The following is a 17,487-nucleotide window of genomic DNA, read 5'->3' as shown; positions in this document are numbered from 1 at the left end:
CGCTCTATGATAACTCTTATTCATGGACAACTGTGGAAGTCATGCAGTCCCATATTTGATGTGAGATTGTAAGAAAAAGAGTTTTTTTAGAAATCAGATATTAGCCAAATTTCCCCATCTTGCAATGGTGTAATGATTGGACCATAGTCACTTTCTAAAGTTTTCAAAATACCTTTCTCTCTATGCTTAGACAGTGGTCCTCAACATAAGCAGCTATCAGTTAACTTTGTAGTTCATTACTTGAATTTGTTCTGGTAAGAATGGTTGTTTTCTGACCTAATGCTGACCTTACTGTTGGCATACAAAACAGTATTTTCCAGCTGACATTGATATTGGAAACATCTTTTTCAGGTCAAAATTGTCAGCGTGAGATCGACGAGTGCGACTCCTCTCCGTGCCACAACGGCGGGATCTGTCACGACCTGGTCAACGCGTTCAGCTGCGAGTGTCCGCCTGGGTACCATGACCTGCTGTGCTACTCTAATGTGAACGAGTGTGAGAGCAGTCCCTGTGGTCACGGCACCTGCCAGGTAAGAATCTTCTGTACAAACTATTAGCTAGCATGGTGTCAGGGCGTCTTCTGGATGCCCTACACTAAAAAACAAGGAATATATAGAGCCCTCATTTCACAGGGGACGCCCAGGGAACATCCTGTTTTCCTGGTAATTACATGTACATGCCACACATACACTGCCACTGTTGTTTTTTCCACATACCAGACACTAGAACAGCATGTAAATTGATTGACAAGGCTACCAGGTTATTGTTAATCCTTAGAGCCTATTGGGAAACTCTGGCTCCAAGTGGTAAAAAGCATTTAGAAGAAGCTAGATAAACCGTTCAAATCTTGTTTTTTCATCCCTTTTATAGGATGGGATCAATGACTACACCTGTACCTGCGAGAACGGTTACGAAGGGAAGAACTGTGACGTGAACATCGACGAGTGCGCGTCCAACCCCTGCCAGCACGAGGGACAGTGTGACGACGGCATCGGGAGGTACCAATGCCGGTGTCTCCCCGGCTACGAAGGTAATGTTTGCTTGATGACGTTGTCTATGTTGTGGGTTGACATCTTGAAAAAATGAGTTATGCTAATGCTTCCACAAATGTGGTAAATCTCAATATGTAAATTAATGAAATTTGTTTCCACAGGCGTGAACTGCCAAATCAACACGGACGAATGTGGCAGCAACCCCTGTCAGAACGGCGGACAGTGTCTGGATGGAGTCAACAACTACCAGTGTCAATGCGACCTTCCCTACGTGGGATCCAACTGCCAGACAGAGCTAGCACCGTGCAACCCCAACCCCTGTGCTAACTCGGGTACCTGTCTTCCCTCCATGGACTACCAAACCTTCACGTGTGACTGTGCCGAAGGGTTTGAAGGTAAACTAGCTGGTTCCCTTTTCTTAACATTCCCTCTATACAGATCTTCAGGGTTACGTCCCTACCTGTTAGTGACTTATTTTTCGTCTAAGATTTGGTCTAGATCCACACTTCAGGAGTTCATGTGATTAAAGAAAGAATGCATTTTTTCTGAGCTAGTACAACTCTTGTCTGTAAGAATGCCTTGTTTTTATTCGGTAACTGAATACTTTTCAGTACCTTGAATGTGTGCAGTATATGCCTATCTATGAAGTTTCTTCTGTGTTCTATCGCAACTTTAAAGTTGCTTTACCTTAGAATCTGTTCGAGTATCTCTTATTTTTCTGTTAACACCTTCAATGCTGACTTTGTCTTTTCTTCAATTGCTTATTGTGTCAAAGCTGTTGAAAGTGGAAGTTAAAGTGTTTGATATTTTTGTATGGTTAGGTGAGACATGTGCCGATGACATTAACGAGTGCCAGTCCAACCCGTGTAAGAACGGCGCGCCCTGCGTGAACCGGGAGGGCGACTTCCGCTGCGACTGTCTCACGGGCTTCGCTGGAGAGCTCTGCTCGGTCAATATCGATGACTGCGATCCTGGTAAGTACTTCAAGTGCACACTCTTTTACTTAAAGATATTAGTTAGCCTTTCATACTCAAGGGATAACAAATATGCCCAATTCATCCAAATCATCCAAAAAAAGACATTTTCAGAGTATACGGGCAAGAAATTCAATTCAGTCTAAAACTGGGTAAGACTTAGACACATTTGTTGATTCATTGTTCTCAATCTGAATTCAGTTGCTCCTTTTTTTTTGATAGCAATTTCTGCTGTGTTAACGCACACTTTTTGTAACATAGTTTGGACCTTGCTCTTTGAGTCTTGTCAAAAGCATTCTCTGACTTAAATGCTTACCACAAAGACACTTAGTCTGACTTCTGATGTGGCCAAAGTTAGGACGGGCTGTTAGGAAAGGAAATGGCATGTATCACAGTACAGATATCCCATATGTGGATGATATGGCCAACCTACGACCCCAGGATGGCCCTTTTCTGGCTGTCCGCAGATATTTCAGGAATTAACAGCCCAGAAGATTGGTTAGATCTATCACTCACTGTCGCACTTCCTATGGAATTGGCACGGGGAGGATTTCTGCGGCGCGGTCTGTCGCTATAAGCGGGAAATGCCTCCCATTCCGTTCGACACTAAAGGCACGGTCAGCGTTGGGACGTACGCCTCATTTCTCCTGAATAACTTCGGAACCGCGGCCGTTTCACAACTTCTCATGGCTGAAGGCAACGAATGCCTCACTAGCGCACAATGGTGTGAGAACGCCACATTCTTTGTCAGTGAAGTCAGCAGTGTGGAACCACTCCTCACATCCAACACATAGAGCTGCCTACAATGCCTACCTGTTCTTAAATAGCTCCTACCTGCCAACTTCTAGAAAACTATTATAAAGCCATTGGCATTTCTTACTTATCATTTACTACATTCAGTCAACTTGAATAGATAGATGGTAAAAAGCTATCTAACTTTTATTGTGTATTCAAATTGTATGTTGTTTTTATGTCGAGAAAGACTAGCTTTTTAAAATTGGTATGTTATCTAATGGACTGAATCGTGTATCCAAGTATCCACAGAACTTGAACAATTAAGACAGAACTATTCATGAAATGTTAGCTGTCCGTGGTATGAATATGCACCTTGTTTATACGGAGAGGCCTGTTGGAAAACTTGAGGCAGTCCTGATATGCTTTGACAGGTACAAATTTGTTGGCCTTTGATGTTTGTGGAAAAGTATGGCAGCAATTCGGAACATGCGTGAAAGGCTTTTCCCCAGCAGATGGCTCCGTGCAACTTTTAATTAGAAAGGAAGCCGGAACTGAAAACATTTTCACCGTTGTTAATAGTGTTTTACACATTTTAGAAATTCATGTTTTATTTTTTACTTTCTTCCAGACCCGTGCCATAATGGTGGAACGTGTAACGACGGCATCAACAGCTACACCTGTTCCTGTATGCCTGGCTTCGGGGGCACCAATTGCGAAGAAGACATCAACGAATGTTACTCAAACCCTTGCCAGAATGGAGGAACGTGCATTGACGCGGTGAACGGCTATGCCTGCGACTGCGTTCCTGGTTTCACCGGAATTAACTGCCAGACAAACAAGGATGACTGCACCTCTAGGTATGGCGCTGGCGGAATTCACGGCATTTTCCTATATGCAAGAGATGCGGTCTGCATCCACAGATGGTTAAGCGTTTAGCACAATGAGAAAATAGACAAGAACTAGCTTCAAGTACTTAAAACACATTCGCCTACAGTCTGTGTGTATATCTCAAAAACAAACAAACTTCAGTAACAAATTCTTCCTCAAGTGATACTGATTATCATGATGACTATACCACTGGTAACAGGTGGAAAATTACACACAAATATTATGCAGCTCTAGTCACTTACAATATTAAAAGCCACTTACGTTTGAAGCCAATCCCTTTAACACATTATCTTGTTACCAAAGTTTTACATAGTTCTAAAAAAGAGCAAATTTCCTATCTGTATATGATGGTGTCTTTGTTTAGTGTACAGTTCTAGAGGTGGCTAATTTTACGAATTTATGGAATCCCCAACCTTTCTGCATCTTTATGAAATTCAGTTTTACTCTTTTTTTTTGTCTATGTTTGAAAGAGACTGTAATTTGTTTGTTAACTTATGGGAAACCTGAAGTAAAACATTGATTTTAACTATTAATTCCTCTTTTGCAGCTCATGCTTTAGTGGTGGTACCTGTATCGATGGCATCAACACCTTCAGCTGCCATTGTCCCTCGGGCTTCACTGGTTCGAACTGCCAACACGAGATAAACGAGTGCGACTCCAACCCGTGCCAGAACGGCGCGACGTGCGTAGACCAGACTGGCTACTTCTCCTGTATCTGTACCTACGGCTACGAGGGAGTGACCTGCCAGGTGGGACTCTTTCTTGTTCTTGTTGCCTCCGTAAAATGGAGATATTGTTTTTGGACTATGACTGAAATGGTGTTTTGTCAGTGTTATATTGTTTGTTTGAGATTCAACAATGCAGCAACCAAGCTTGTCTGTTTCCTAACTTTTTGAATTCAATATTGTTACAGAGCCAGAAGGACCTTTGTGCTTCGGATCCTTGTAGCAATAGCGGAACGTGCACGCAGTCAGGTGACCGTTACGAGTGCCTGTGCGAGGACGAGTGGACGGGACTGACCTGCGACATGACCAAAGTGTCGTGTGTCGCTGCTGCTTCGGAGAGAAGTAAGGATTTTTCAAATTGCTTAGTTGTAGAGATATTTCTATATTGGATATTACCACAGGAATTGAGGGAAAAGTACAAGAAAAATACAGCACAAAACAAGTGAATTGGAACATGGAATCGATTTTGGTGTTTGATGCACAGATCTATTTTTGCCTTGTATGTATTGTTTGTAGACATGTACTCATGGCCTCCCTGAAAATCAGTGCCCAGCCTCTGAAAGAGAAAGAAAACAGAAATATATATGTGTGTGTACAACTTAGGTGACACAAGTCTTTTAGACTAAGGTTTCATGTGTTCTTAGTTCTCCCAGACTTAGTCTAATAAGTCTCAGTTAAGTTTTAGGTCAGTTTTTGAACTTTTGGGTTTTATTTTCCAGGCGTTCTTTTGGCTGATTTGTGTCAGAACGGTGGCAGCTGTGTGGACACTGGTAATAGCCACAACTGCAACTGTGCCGCCGGGTACCGTGGCAGCTACTGTTCGGAGGAGATTGACGAGTGTGCGTCCTCGCCGTGCCAGAACGGCGCCGTGTGTCAGGACGGGCTGGGCACATACACCTGCGCGTGTAGCCCCGGGTACCAAGGCGTGAACTGCGAGCAGGAGATCAACGAGTGCATCTCCAACCCGTGTCAGAACGGAGGGACGTGTATTGACATGGTGAACGAGTACAGGTGCTCCTGTCCTCCCGGAACCCAAGGTGAGTCTCGGTTACCTTCTAAAGAACCTCTAGCCTGTGTTACACTATCTCTTGCCTGTGTTACACAATCTCTTGCTTTCATATGCCGGAGAGCCTGAGGCCATACATCTTCAAGCCAGGAGACAGAATTAAGGAAAAGTAACCTCCATTAACATTAATCTGTCGGGTTGTATAAATCCGCCACTTTGAAAAAAGAGTGGGTTTGAGAAATCTCTAGTACAGCACCCCCCCAGGTATGCACAGTTTAGATATACAGGAGTGCATTATACTGGGGAGCGTTTGGTTGGAGATCTGTTTGAATGTATCTTTTCAGGGTGGCGGGATAATGTACCCTGGTGGGATTATGCTAGTAGATGCTACCAATAGTAACAATTCATCTGTAGCTAAAACAATGCATCATACAAACACACTCCTTCTATAAGAGTGAGACACACAATTAAACACACCTTTCTCTCTCTAGGACTTCTTTGTGAGATCAACAACGACAACTGCTTCCCGGGCGCCTGCTACCACGACGGAACTTGCCAGGACGGGATCGGCGAGTACATCTGCAACTGTCGCCCGGGTTACGTGGGTCAGCGGTGCGAGGGCGACGTGAACGAGTGTCTGTCCAACCCGTGCGACGCGGAGGGCACATTGGACTGCGTGCAGCTGGAGAACGACTACAGCTGTGACTGTAAGCCTGGGTACACCGGCGGGCGCTGTGAGCGGACCGTGGACTCCTGCGAGTCCGACCCGTGCCAGAACGGTGGGGTTTGCTCGCAGAGCGGGAACAACTATGTCTGTGACTGTGGACCGGTGAGTGATAAGTCAAAATCCTTCCCAACCCAAAAATAAGACTTCTAATGTTAGAGACTTCCCCTGATGATCTGGGTGGGATTCTCGTATTATAAATCTTCTGCTCTAGTTCCTTATTCTCCAAGCAGATGTTGATAATATTCTCTGAGCAGTTCTTTTTGCTGACATTTTCTTTCGTCCTCTCCAGGGTTTTGGCGGAGTCAACTGTGAGTTGGTCTGTGACCTGGAGTGTAAGAATGGAGGACAGTGCCTGTACGAAGACGGCGGCTTCCAGTGCTCCTGTACGAGAAACTACGCCGGCGACGCGTGCCAGTTCCACGAGACCAACCCCTGCTTCAATCTGCCGTGTTATAACAACGGGGAGTGTCAGCAGACGGGGATGGACTCCTACCGCTGCATGTGTCCCGAGGATTACAACGGACTCGTCTGCGAAATCTACATTCCCAATATAACCCCCGGACCTGGTGTGACCATGATTCCTCCACATATAGGTTAGTATTCTCCTTAGTCATTGTATGACTACTGTAAATATTTAAGTTCGTGGTCATTTATTTTAATGGTAAGGTTTTAGGTTAGTGACAGTGCTATAGTCACTTACTGTACACTAATGGAAAGTCACAAACACAAGTGATTTTAAGTTTGTGGCAAAGCAGTCCCCACAAAAAGTTTTTGGTGCAAGAAGTTGACATTTGTTATTTTGTTGTTTTCAGAGCCAAGTTGTCCCCTGGACAGTTGTGCTAGAAAGGCAAGAAATGGGATCTGTGACGTAAGTCTTGACTTTTCTGTCTTAATTCTGTACTCTCTATGGTAACGCTCCTTACAATGATTCTCAAGGCACTTCTTAATTCAAGTAGTAAGGCTGCTAAAGTTTGTATGTTAACATTTTTGGCCAGATTTTGGGCAAATTTTACCAACTGTGGTGAACCCACTGTAGAGTAACTTGTTGAGTTAGAAGTGTACTCTGTAAATGAAAAAATGACAAATATCAGCCAAAGTTTGGTCAACTTGGATTGTGCAAAACCTTCACAGACTACTCCTTTTCATACATAAAAATATTGAAGTTGAACAAAGAAATATTTACATTGTTGATGTTTGTTTTGTTCTGTAGCTAGAGTGTAACATCCACGAGTGTGACTGGGACGGTACGGACTGTACCCTGGGGATCGAACCCTGGGCCAACTGCACCTCCTCGCTCCAGTGCTGGCAGTACTTCGGCGACGGAGTCTGCGACAAGCAGTGCAACACCGAGGAGTGCTTCTATGATGGTCGGGACTGCGAGGAAAACCCCACTTGCAAGTAAGTGTGGGAAATCTCCATACCGCCACGTTGTTCATTCCAAGGAGGACCCCTCCCTTAAGATGCATGCCATCTGTCTCTGCTCTCTCATAGAAAATAACCTACACTGGACAAATTTTGTCATTAGCACTTTTTCCTAGCTGTACCGTTTAAGATTTGGATGTATTTTTGATGAAATGTCAATTTCATTATAAGAAGGTTTTCTAGACAGGAGTACTACGCTCTCATTCTTTCAGCACGCACCCCTTAGGTATTGCTTCTACCTAAAAGTGTGAAAAATTCAGATTGACTACTGACAAGTCTTCAACTCAGATAGCCCCATTTTAACATCCAACAGCGTCCTTAACCCTTAGCACGCTGAAGTAGCCGTTTGGCAACCAATTCCCTATTGCTTACAGAGTTAAGCAGCAGGAAGAAGGTTAATCCAGTATTTACCAACCTCATGAAACTATTTACGTATACTATTATGAATCTTTGGGTGGTCCCTTCAGTTCACTATGTTACTGATTTCCAAGGGAGCCTGTCCGATGGTGTACTAAACCCCTCGTTTTTCATCCCCAGCCCCATATACAACTCGTACTGCGAAAACTTCTTCCGAAACGGGAAGTGCGACAGTGGATGTAACAACCAGGAGTGCGGTTACGACGGCGGAGACTGCGAGGAGGAGTACCCCGCGGTCACAGCGAAGGGATATCTGGTGATGATTGTGGCGGCGCCGCCCTCAGTCCTGCTCAACAACTCAGGCTCCTTCCTCAGGATGTTAAGTGAGTCTCTCCTTCAATTTTTAACCCTTGTAATGATATTAGCGATTCCGTGCCTTCACTCGTCATTTGGATCCAAATTCCGTAGATTCAGGGGGTGGGTTTCCGATCCCAGCTCGAACATGTTGTAAGGGATTGTATTCGCCATTTTGGATGGTGACATAGAGCTGGAATTCCTAAGTACGGTGGAGCTTTATTTGTCTTTTAGTGTTGAACCTCTGCACGAGGCATCATGTTTTGTCTAAGGTTGGCCAAGTTACAGTTTCTTAAACGTTTTTAGCTTCTTGACAACAGTTCCTTAGACGTTTTTAGCTTCTTGACAACAGTTCCTTAGATGTTTTTAGCTTCTTGACAACAGTTCCTTAGATATTTTTAGCTTCTTGACAACAGTTCCTTAGATGTTTTTAGCTTCTTGACAACAGTTCCTTAGATGTCTTTAGCTTCTTGATAACAGTTCCTAAAATCTGTTGAGTAAGCTTTTTAACACAGTTCCTTGCATGCTTGTAGCTACTCAAAGACAGTTCCTTACATTTTTTTTAACTCCTTGACAACAGTTCCTAACAGATTTTTTTCTGTCTTGTTCCCAGGCATCATCTTGAGAACCTCAGTGTCCATTAAGGAGGATGACGAAGGAAACGACATGGTGTACCCGTGGTACGGTGAGGAGGTTGACGAGACTCTCAGTAACCGAGCGATTCGCTCTGTCTTGAGGGCTCTGAGTCGCTACAGGCGAGCGACAGAGGCTGAAGTCCAAGGGTAGGTTGGATTTTCTGTTTTCATTTGAGCGTAGCTCTCTTTAGCAGTTCCTCATAGTAACATACAGGGGTTGAAAAACTACTACCTGAATGTGTAAGTGAGTGTTGGTAACATTGAAGCTGGGTGGGTATTTCTGATGTCTACCTGCACATAACAAGTATGCAGAAAAAAGCTCTTTTTGGAAAACCTACTCAGTTTCAAGAAAGATGAAACAGAAAGGGTTCTTTTTTTTTAGAAGCAGAGTGATTACGTAAGTCAAGTAAGCATTTAAGCACAGGTTACATTTAATGACGCAAGTAACAACAAAACGAGAAAAAAGAAAAAAGTCTAAATCTTTTTTTTATATAGCTCAAAAGCAGTTCAGTTCATAAGACTGAAGTTTTAAATTTCAACAGCAAACGTGACTCCACAACTAGCAACAGTTTTCAAATGTTTTTGCTTTCTTTTTCCACAGGTCAATAGTCTACTTGGAGATGGACAACAGTAAGTGCTACAGAGTGCACAACGACTGTTTCGAGACTGCGAAGGAGGCAGCGGATTTCCTGGCCGCCTTGTTTCTACACAACGGACTGTCACAGCTGGACTATCCTGTCAAGTCACTCTACAGTAAGGGGTCATCCTTGTGTATTAGTTTTACTACATTTACTACAGTCAAACCTGCCCAAGAAGACCACTCAGGGGACCGATGAAATGTGGACAGGTGGTCACAATAGACAGGATTTTTAATGCTTGTGTTACTGGAAAAATCATCTAAAGAACCACAAAAAAGTGGTCATATTGGTCGGGTGGCCCTTACGTAAAGGTGGCCATTTGTACAGGCTTTACTGGTTTTTTTTTTGTCTTTATAGTTTGTTTATATATTTTTAGTAGAGAACTAATTTTAAGTTCTGATGTCAAAAAGATTTGGCAGATTCTAGCCATGTATTTTGTTACCATATATACGTAAGAGTTGGGGATTATGATATTACCAAGTTTTGGTGTACGATATCATCTTGTTATCACAATGATATGGTTGACTTAGTGTAAGTGTATTCAGTAACACTGTTCCAGGATAGGATTGAACGGGTACCGCACTGCATAGCTTATTTTAAGATGTGTCAGAAGGTGTATGTTTTGATTACTGTCTGCATGTGACGTTAGGAGTCCCAAAATCGTAGTAAGCCCTTGGACACTGATGTGTGAATGCGTGCCAGTGTTCTATGGGAATCCTGTAGGACTTGTTAGTGTGGGGATGTTTTCCTGTTGGTTAGAACTAGATTGGACCAGTTTTCCTCACAGCGTACTAACCCGGGTGTCGTGTTACAGGCGGTGATGACCCGGAACCTCCGACGACGCAAAAGTTCAACCCTCTGTACGTGGTGGTGGCGGCCGTGGGGATACTCCTGGTCATGGTGGGCCTCGGGGTCCTGATGACCACCAAGCGGCGGCGAGAGAGCGGTCAGCTCTGGTACCCCGAGGGCTTCAAGCTGACCAAGGACAGCAGGAAGGACGCCCGCCGGTCCACCCGCCGCCGCGACCCGGTCGGTCAGGAGGTCGGGATGAAGTAAGTTTGCACAAGATGGATTCTTGTTTTTCTGTGTGCACAGTGGCCTGCTAAAGAGAATCTATCTATTTCCTAGATTTGAAGACATTTTAAAAGTAGAAAGGAGCTGCAAGAAACTGACTACAACAGAGGCAAACACTCAAATATTCACTACCCATGACTTTGTTCTTCCTAGGCTCTGTCGTCATGATCTTGCAGTTTTGTTTTCTAAAATTGAACAACCGTTAGAATAACTTGTTGCTGTAAAATGGGTGGTCCATGGTTGCTGTACACGATGTATCACATGTCTGTTGTGCTAGGTAGTGGCCCGTGACTGTTTTTCCTTGTATTAGTCACTAACAGTTTATACAGACCAGTTGTCCACGTATCTGTAACATGTGCTCAAGACTGGTTGTTAAAACTACAGACATTAGACGTTGATGACATCTTGGTAAGTTATGACGTGACGCAAAAGCTAATGTTATACCTATTTTGTGACTGGAATAAACTAACGTGAATTACTCTTGTTTTTAGGAGCTTCACACCACCCCAAGGCGCAACTGCTAACGTTGACGACAATGATAACGAGACTGTTCGCGACTCTTCTGCCTGGGAAGACGACATGGTACCACCGGAGGCAAAACGCATGAAGGTGGGAAGAATTTACCTGACCTGTTTTGAAAGCAAAGTAAAAGGCAGTTTACAAAATATAATGCTTTTTTTCCTGTAATGAAGTGTTAAGCAGCATTTTATGTGTAGCTTCTGGTTTGAGATTTTAAAAACATACCTGAACAGAAAGTCTCTAAATCCTTATACTTAGTTCTTGTCTTCTTCTTCCCTTGTGCAGAGTTTAGCCAAGATTTCAAAATGTTGTGTTTTCTCTGTGTTTAGATGAGAAATCTTCAACTATGAATGCCCTTAATGTGTTAGGAACATTCTGGAACAGGAAGTTGTTACATTGTAACCTTTAGCCTGTTGTTTTTCTCCTCCTTGTTGTATGCATTACTAAGATGACAAACTAAAGTGGAACTGTGTTATTTTTATCTCATCAGACCCAACAGCCCACACCGGGCGGCGATGCCACGGCGGATCAGACCCTGTCGGATTACGACGACACGGATCACCGACAGTGGACGCAGCAGCACCTGCACGCAGCGGACATCCGTAACCCCGCGTGCCTGGCGCAGGTTGCGCTCACTCCGCCACAGACGGAGGGAGAGGCTGACCCATGCTCCGTCGATGTTAATGTTAGAGGACCTGGTGAGCACTTCTTGCTTAAACCATTAGAATAAACAGCAGTGTCACAAAAATCTACATCTAGGAAAGAATATAGCTTTGAAACCAGTGAAATGCATCTTTTTTATTACACAAGTCAATGTCTGTGTATGTATATGGTAGTGGATTAAAAAGAATAAATAATAGAAAAATGAAATAGAATAAACACTGTCATCTAACACCTTGACAATCATAATCACTAGTATTGGCATTTTCTATGGATTTATAGAGCAAGCTCTCAGTATTTCAGATGTTTAGAAAGTTGTAGATAGACATTGAACTTCATCATGCCACACTTAGCCTCTGCTGTCACCCTGTTCCCAGATCGTTAACTCCAATTTTACTCTGTTCCCAGATGGCCTGACCCCCCTGATGTTGGCGTCGTTCCGAGGTGGAGGCCTGGAGTATGTAGAAGATCAGGAGGATGGGGAGGACGAATCTGCCAACGTGATCACTGACTTACTGATGCAGGGGGCAAACATCAATGCACAGACTGACAGAACAGGTAAGGATACAAGGACAAGTCTGTCCCTCTTGCTAAAATTGCTACAGGTTTACACTGGAATAAAATAAAATAAAAGTTTTCAACGCCCAGACTGACAGAACAGAACATACAAGGGCTTCAAATCTGTCCCTCTTGCAAGAATTATTTCAGATCTACATGGAAATATAAAGGGACTAAGAATGAAAGTATTCAATGTGCAAACAGACAAAACAGTCTGACAGAGAAGGGCTTATGAGTGAGCTGAAACTTGGTCAACATACACTTTTATTTTGCTGAAAAATTTGAAAGTTTACTGATAGGTCAAAGTCATGTTGCTAAATGATGGTTGTCAAGTTCAGCTTATCCCTAAAAGCAGACACTATGCAGAATTGGTCTGTGGTACATATTTCTTGTCAAGCTCATAACTTGAACGTCTTCTTGGATGTTTTGTAGGAGAGACATCGCTTCACCTGGCAGCCCGCTATGCTCGTGCTGACCGTGCCAAGCGACTACTCGACGCGGGAGCTGACGCCAACGCTCGAGACAACACTGGCAGGACGCCCCTACATGCTGCAATCGCTTCTGATGCCCAGGGAGTTTTCCAGGTTAGTTAATTACACTTAATTGTTGGAAAAGTATTTTCTGTGTGAGGTAAGAATGTAGCATCAAACATGGAAACCACATTGCTAGTTTTGTTAACCATCAACAGAATTCTGAAGGTTTGAAGACTCAAGAAATTCCGTTTCCATTCAACAACTTTACATGTGGGGTTTCAGACTTTCTTGCTTTGATTGTTTTGAACAGAGCTTGAGAAATGCCACCAAATTCGGAATGCTTTTGTTGCTATCATTAAAATGGGTTGTAAAATTGCCACTTTATAGACAAAGAAAATTTTGTCTTATCTTTTAGATACTGCTGCGTAATAGAGCGACCGACTTGGATGCAAGGACCAATGACGGCACCACGCCACTGATACTGGCCGCACGTCTGGCTGTGGAGGGTGTGGTGGAAGAACTACTGAACTCACACGCTGATGCAAATGCTTGTGACGATAACGGTAAGCCACAACTATAAAACATGACTTCATGCTTCATTTGCTCAACCACCAGGTTAACTTGTAAGCTAAGAACAAAACCAAGGAGCTTCGGAGTAGTGTATTTTTTCACAAACATGAATTTTTCAGTTTTGTACATGAGAAATCATAATGTTTGCTAATGTATAACATGAAAACAAAGGTGGAAAGCTATTTCAGTGGTGTGATCTTGTACTATTCGTTACCATCCATACTTCTATGGTCCTCTTTGGTCTTAGCAAGCCTGATATTGAAGTGTTGTATTTCTTTTATTTCCAGGGAAATCAGCTTTGCACTGGGCTGCAGCCACTAACAATGAGGAAGCCGTCATCAGCCTGCTTAGCCACGGGGTCAACAAGGATGTACAGGACAATAAGGTAAGGAGCAAAGTTCAAGGTCTATTGGCTGAGATGTTACGAATATCTTCAGCTGAAAGTTCAGGGGTTTGACTAGTATGTCCTTGCCTAGAATTTAAAGTAAAATCAGAAGTTGAATTTTCTAGGACACTCTGAAAAAAGTGGGGCAAGCATTTGAAATCTTTAAATTTGAGGAAATTTTCAACGAATGTTAGCTTACTTCAAGAGTCAAACATATCAATGGCTACATGAAATTCAGAATACTTTTTTGGTATATGTATAGACTTGTTGAAATCCAAAGATATAAAGTATGACCAACAGAAAGATATACAAGAAATTAAATGAAATGTTTCTTCTTGCAGGAGGAGACCCCACTGTTCCTGGCTGCCAGAGAAGGCAGCTTCCAGGCTGCCAAGATCCTCTTGGACCACTACGCTAACCGCGATATCACCGACCACATGGACAGGCTTCCCCGCGACATCGCGCAGGAACGCATGCACTCCGACATCGTCAAGCTACTGGACGAGTACAACCTGGTCCGCAGTCCCTCGCAGGCCGCAAACTGCCAGAGCAACTTCGGCGGACACCACTTCATGAACGGGCCAACCACCAAGCAGCAGAGGGCCAAGCCTAAGAGACCAAGTAAAGGCATGCAGCATCACACGATAGCCCGCGCAGACGCCTCCAAGATGCGCCGGAAGAAGAAGCTGGAAGGGACGGGGACAATGCCGCGGCACATGGATTCCACGGCGCTCTCTCCGGATGGCTCTCTGGGCGGTTCGCCGCATGGGTACAACACCGGGGAGACGCCACCGCCGAATTCTATGTACGGCGTCAGTAGCCAGCATTTGGCGATGTCTCACCCCAACCTGCACGGCGTGGAGTCCGTCGCTCTCACCAGCACGCCTCAAGTCGTCAACTCGTTCTCTTTCACTAATGGGCAACCGATGCGTCTCTCCCACCACACCGCCGATTCCAACTCCCACCAGGACCAGTCCACTCTGCGAGGAGGGGAGACAGGGTTGGGTCTTCACCTGGACCCGCCGGTCAGCGTGCCGAGTGACTGGCTCGCCTCGCTGGACTCCCGGAACCACCACTACACCCAGTTCTCTCCCCGCATGCACATGTCGCACGGTGGCATGAACCACATGCCACAGCAGAGCCAGAGCCCGCCGTCCGGGCTGCTCTCACCACCTCACAGCCACGGGAGCATCACCGGCGGGTCCCCCGCACAGATGGCCGCCTTCCAGGCGCTCTCGTCGTCTTCCAGCGCGAAGCAACAACAGCTGGCACAGCAGCACCACAACAACCACCGGATGTACCACGACCAACACAACCCGCATGGCAACAGCCCCATGGGCGGGCGCATGCACGACCCGGGCATTCCACTCAACGTCATCCCCCCGGGCGAGCTGCCGCACCCCCACCAGACTGTCCTACCTCAGGGCTCGTGCGCGCAGTTCTCCAACCCGGCCGAACAGCTGCCCACCCCGCCCTCGCAGCACAGCCACGGGAACCCGCACAGCCACGAGTGCACCCCCACGCACTACCTGAGCCACGCAGAGACTATCGTGCCCGAAAATTACCTGACCCCGTCCCCCGACTCCCCCGACCAGTGGTCCAGTTCGTCACCGCACTCTGCGACGTCGGACTGGTCGGACGGGATCTCCAGTCCGCCGGCTGCGCAGAGCCAACGCCAACCTTACATTCCGGAGACACAAAACACGAGACAAGGTGGCCACAGCGCGTTGCCTGTCTTCATCTAGTATACTGGTTACTTAATAAGATTGTACAACGCAGAGAGAAATGTGTAAAATATTTTTGTACTGATATCGTGCCAGAGGTATTTACCTAGAAACCTAAAAACTTGGGTAGGAAATGTAACAAGTATAATACATGTCCAAGGGCTGCCTTAGTTCTTATGGTCTTTCGTTTACTTTCAACGTGGAGGACAGACATTATTAACCATAGAAACGTGAAACTATCTCTTATTTATTATATGTACATTTTGTGTTGCCTTCCATACTTCTTATCTCTACGTTGATACATGTGAGACTGACGAACTGTTTCCAGTAGTAGATTGTACAGCACTGGTGGTTACAGGTTGGGGAGTACTACCTGTCATGGAGTTTGAAAGTTATTTTGATGTGTATATATAAGGATCTTTTATTTTAAGTCTTGCCATGCGGTGGGATTATAAGGGTTGTATGCAGAAAAACCACAGTAAATTTTAACTGGTTGTAAGCGCTGAAGTTTCTAGCGACGAATCATGATGTTATAGAGTCGAGTTTTGTAAAAGAGGTTTAAAAATCATGACAGAATCATGTGAAAGTATGTGAGAGGAAAATTTTACAAGAGAGCAATAGCTAATGAAAGTTTTGGGTGATTTTCATAGGTGCTAAGTGCTGTTCTCATAGAGTTGAAATTTAAAGAATGCGTGCTTCCAATCCAGCGCTTCCTTATTTTTATCGGGGGCTACATGTTTTAACAAGGTGCACAATTTCTTAAAAGTTTTATTTCTCGGATACCAACTACCAAAGATGGGAGATTTTTTTTAGCACACTGCCGATTGCGTTTTAGCTTCCCTTGTATGAGAGAAAGCTTTTGTGGAACGTTCAAAGCCTCGAGCTTTGATATCTGATTTTTATGGTTTGACAAAAAAAGGCTGTACATGTGTATTATCATCAGTTCTCTTTTCTGTATGCTTGGATTCGAATGATCGCTTACCTTAGCCAACATCTGTACATGTACTCATATATTTACTGTACCTTTCAGTATTTTTTATAGAGAATATTTTAGTTCTAAGTGACCTTTTGTACTTAACAACTTATTCCAGTTTCTGTAATTTCATTAGTTTTAGCGGATCAGAAACAATCGACCAACTGTATACTAATTTCTACCAGTCGACAGATATAAATAAAAAAGGGTCACTATTCGTAACACTGTGTTGTTGCTTCTCTTGTGTTCTCTAGAAAGTGCTAGAAATTAATTATCTAGCACTAGAAAGTGCTAGAAATTAATTATCTTCAAGTAGATAGTTAAGGGTCAGTAAAATTTACCAACAAGCAGGTATGATTAATTAGTGGAGGGGCTCACTTGGCAGATGAACATAAGAAAACTGGTTGATAGATGAATAGAAATGAGTCAAATCTCTCATTTGACAGGATTCATTATTATCAAATTATTATCGAATATTGTTGTTGCCTTGAAGGTTGTCTCATGGCAGACACTCATTTGAAAAAAATGCTGATCTGCAAAGTCAACATGAAAACTGAGAGGGGAAAGTCTACCTTGGTATACACAGTTGTAGGGAGTGAATGTAGCCAGATACATATTTTTCTCCCCGTCCCGTTTTTCCTTGCCAAAAGTTTTCAAGAAATATCGCGAATCTAGAAAATAACATACTGTGGCCATAAGTATAATTTAGAACTATCAAAAATACTTTTGGGATGCAGACACCTTTGCAAGTTCACCAGTGGTAGATATATAGTAATCATGGTGCGATTTGGTCTTAAAATGATATGAAATGAGGTGCGGTTGATTACTCCCTAATCAAGATGTTATGATGACCTCACGTTTTCACCTGTACAGATGCCTGAGGCTGTACGAGGAGGCACTGACTTGAATGTTGTTGAATTGTGATTGGGGCATATTTTGAGAGAAAGAGACTCCATGGAAACACAGAAGGTCCAATTCATACTTTGACATTGTATTTGTGAATTAGTTAATCAGCTAGCGCGATTTGTGACCTCTTCGTGCTTTGACAGTATTCGATATATTCTTTTATTATCCTGCATAAGCCTATAGATCATTAAG

General features: G+C 44.0%; 1 protein-coding gene across 1 annotated transcript in view; it reads left to right on the top strand.

Annotated features, from left to right (window-relative positions):
- The window catches only part of LOC136442208 (neurogenic locus notch homolog protein 1-like), a 37,518-nt gene extending 20,907 nt beyond the window's left edge, over positions 1 to 16,611 (top strand). The window contains exons 9-31 of the mRNA XM_066438951.1: positions 352 to 530; positions 871 to 1,030; positions 1,154 to 1,387; positions 1,814 to 1,966; positions 3,330 to 3,558; positions 4,137 to 4,338; positions 4,503 to 4,656; positions 5,034 to 5,351; positions 5,812 to 6,149; positions 6,337 to 6,640; positions 6,860 to 6,915; positions 7,258 to 7,445; positions 8,007 to 8,209; positions 8,794 to 8,962; positions 9,417 to 9,568; positions 10,268 to 10,505; positions 11,019 to 11,136; positions 11,537 to 11,744; positions 12,115 to 12,264; positions 12,697 to 12,848; positions 13,153 to 13,300; positions 13,595 to 13,692; positions 14,034 to 16,611. Of these exons, the coding sequence (XP_066295048.1) occupies positions 352 to 530; positions 871 to 1,030; positions 1,154 to 1,387; positions 1,814 to 1,966; positions 3,330 to 3,558; positions 4,137 to 4,338; positions 4,503 to 4,656; positions 5,034 to 5,351; positions 5,812 to 6,149; positions 6,337 to 6,640; positions 6,860 to 6,915; positions 7,258 to 7,445; positions 8,007 to 8,209; positions 8,794 to 8,962; positions 9,417 to 9,568; positions 10,268 to 10,505; positions 11,019 to 11,136; positions 11,537 to 11,744; positions 12,115 to 12,264; positions 12,697 to 12,848; positions 13,153 to 13,300; positions 13,595 to 13,692; positions 14,034 to 15,437 (5,555 nt within the window). The 3' untranslated portion in view covers positions 15,438 to 16,611. The remainder of the gene's footprint in view (positions 1 to 351; positions 531 to 870; positions 1,031 to 1,153; positions 1,388 to 1,813; positions 1,967 to 3,329; positions 3,559 to 4,136; positions 4,339 to 4,502; positions 4,657 to 5,033; positions 5,352 to 5,811; positions 6,150 to 6,336; positions 6,641 to 6,859; positions 6,916 to 7,257; positions 7,446 to 8,006; positions 8,210 to 8,793; positions 8,963 to 9,416; positions 9,569 to 10,267; positions 10,506 to 11,018; positions 11,137 to 11,536; positions 11,745 to 12,114; positions 12,265 to 12,696; positions 12,849 to 13,152; positions 13,301 to 13,594; positions 13,693 to 14,033) is intronic.
- The last annotated feature ends 876 nt before the right edge of the window (positions 16,612 to 17,487 follow it).

The sequence above is a fragment of the Branchiostoma lanceolatum genome, chromosome 9 (assembly GCF_035083965.1).
Source record: "Branchiostoma lanceolatum isolate klBraLanc5 chromosome 9, klBraLanc5.hap2, whole genome shotgun sequence".
Taxonomy (NCBI): Eukaryota; Metazoa; Chordata; class Leptocardii; order Amphioxiformes; family Branchiostomatidae; genus Branchiostoma; species Branchiostoma lanceolatum.
The sequence above is the reverse complement of the archived record's forward strand: the minus strand, read 5'-3'. Positions and strand labels throughout refer to the sequence as shown.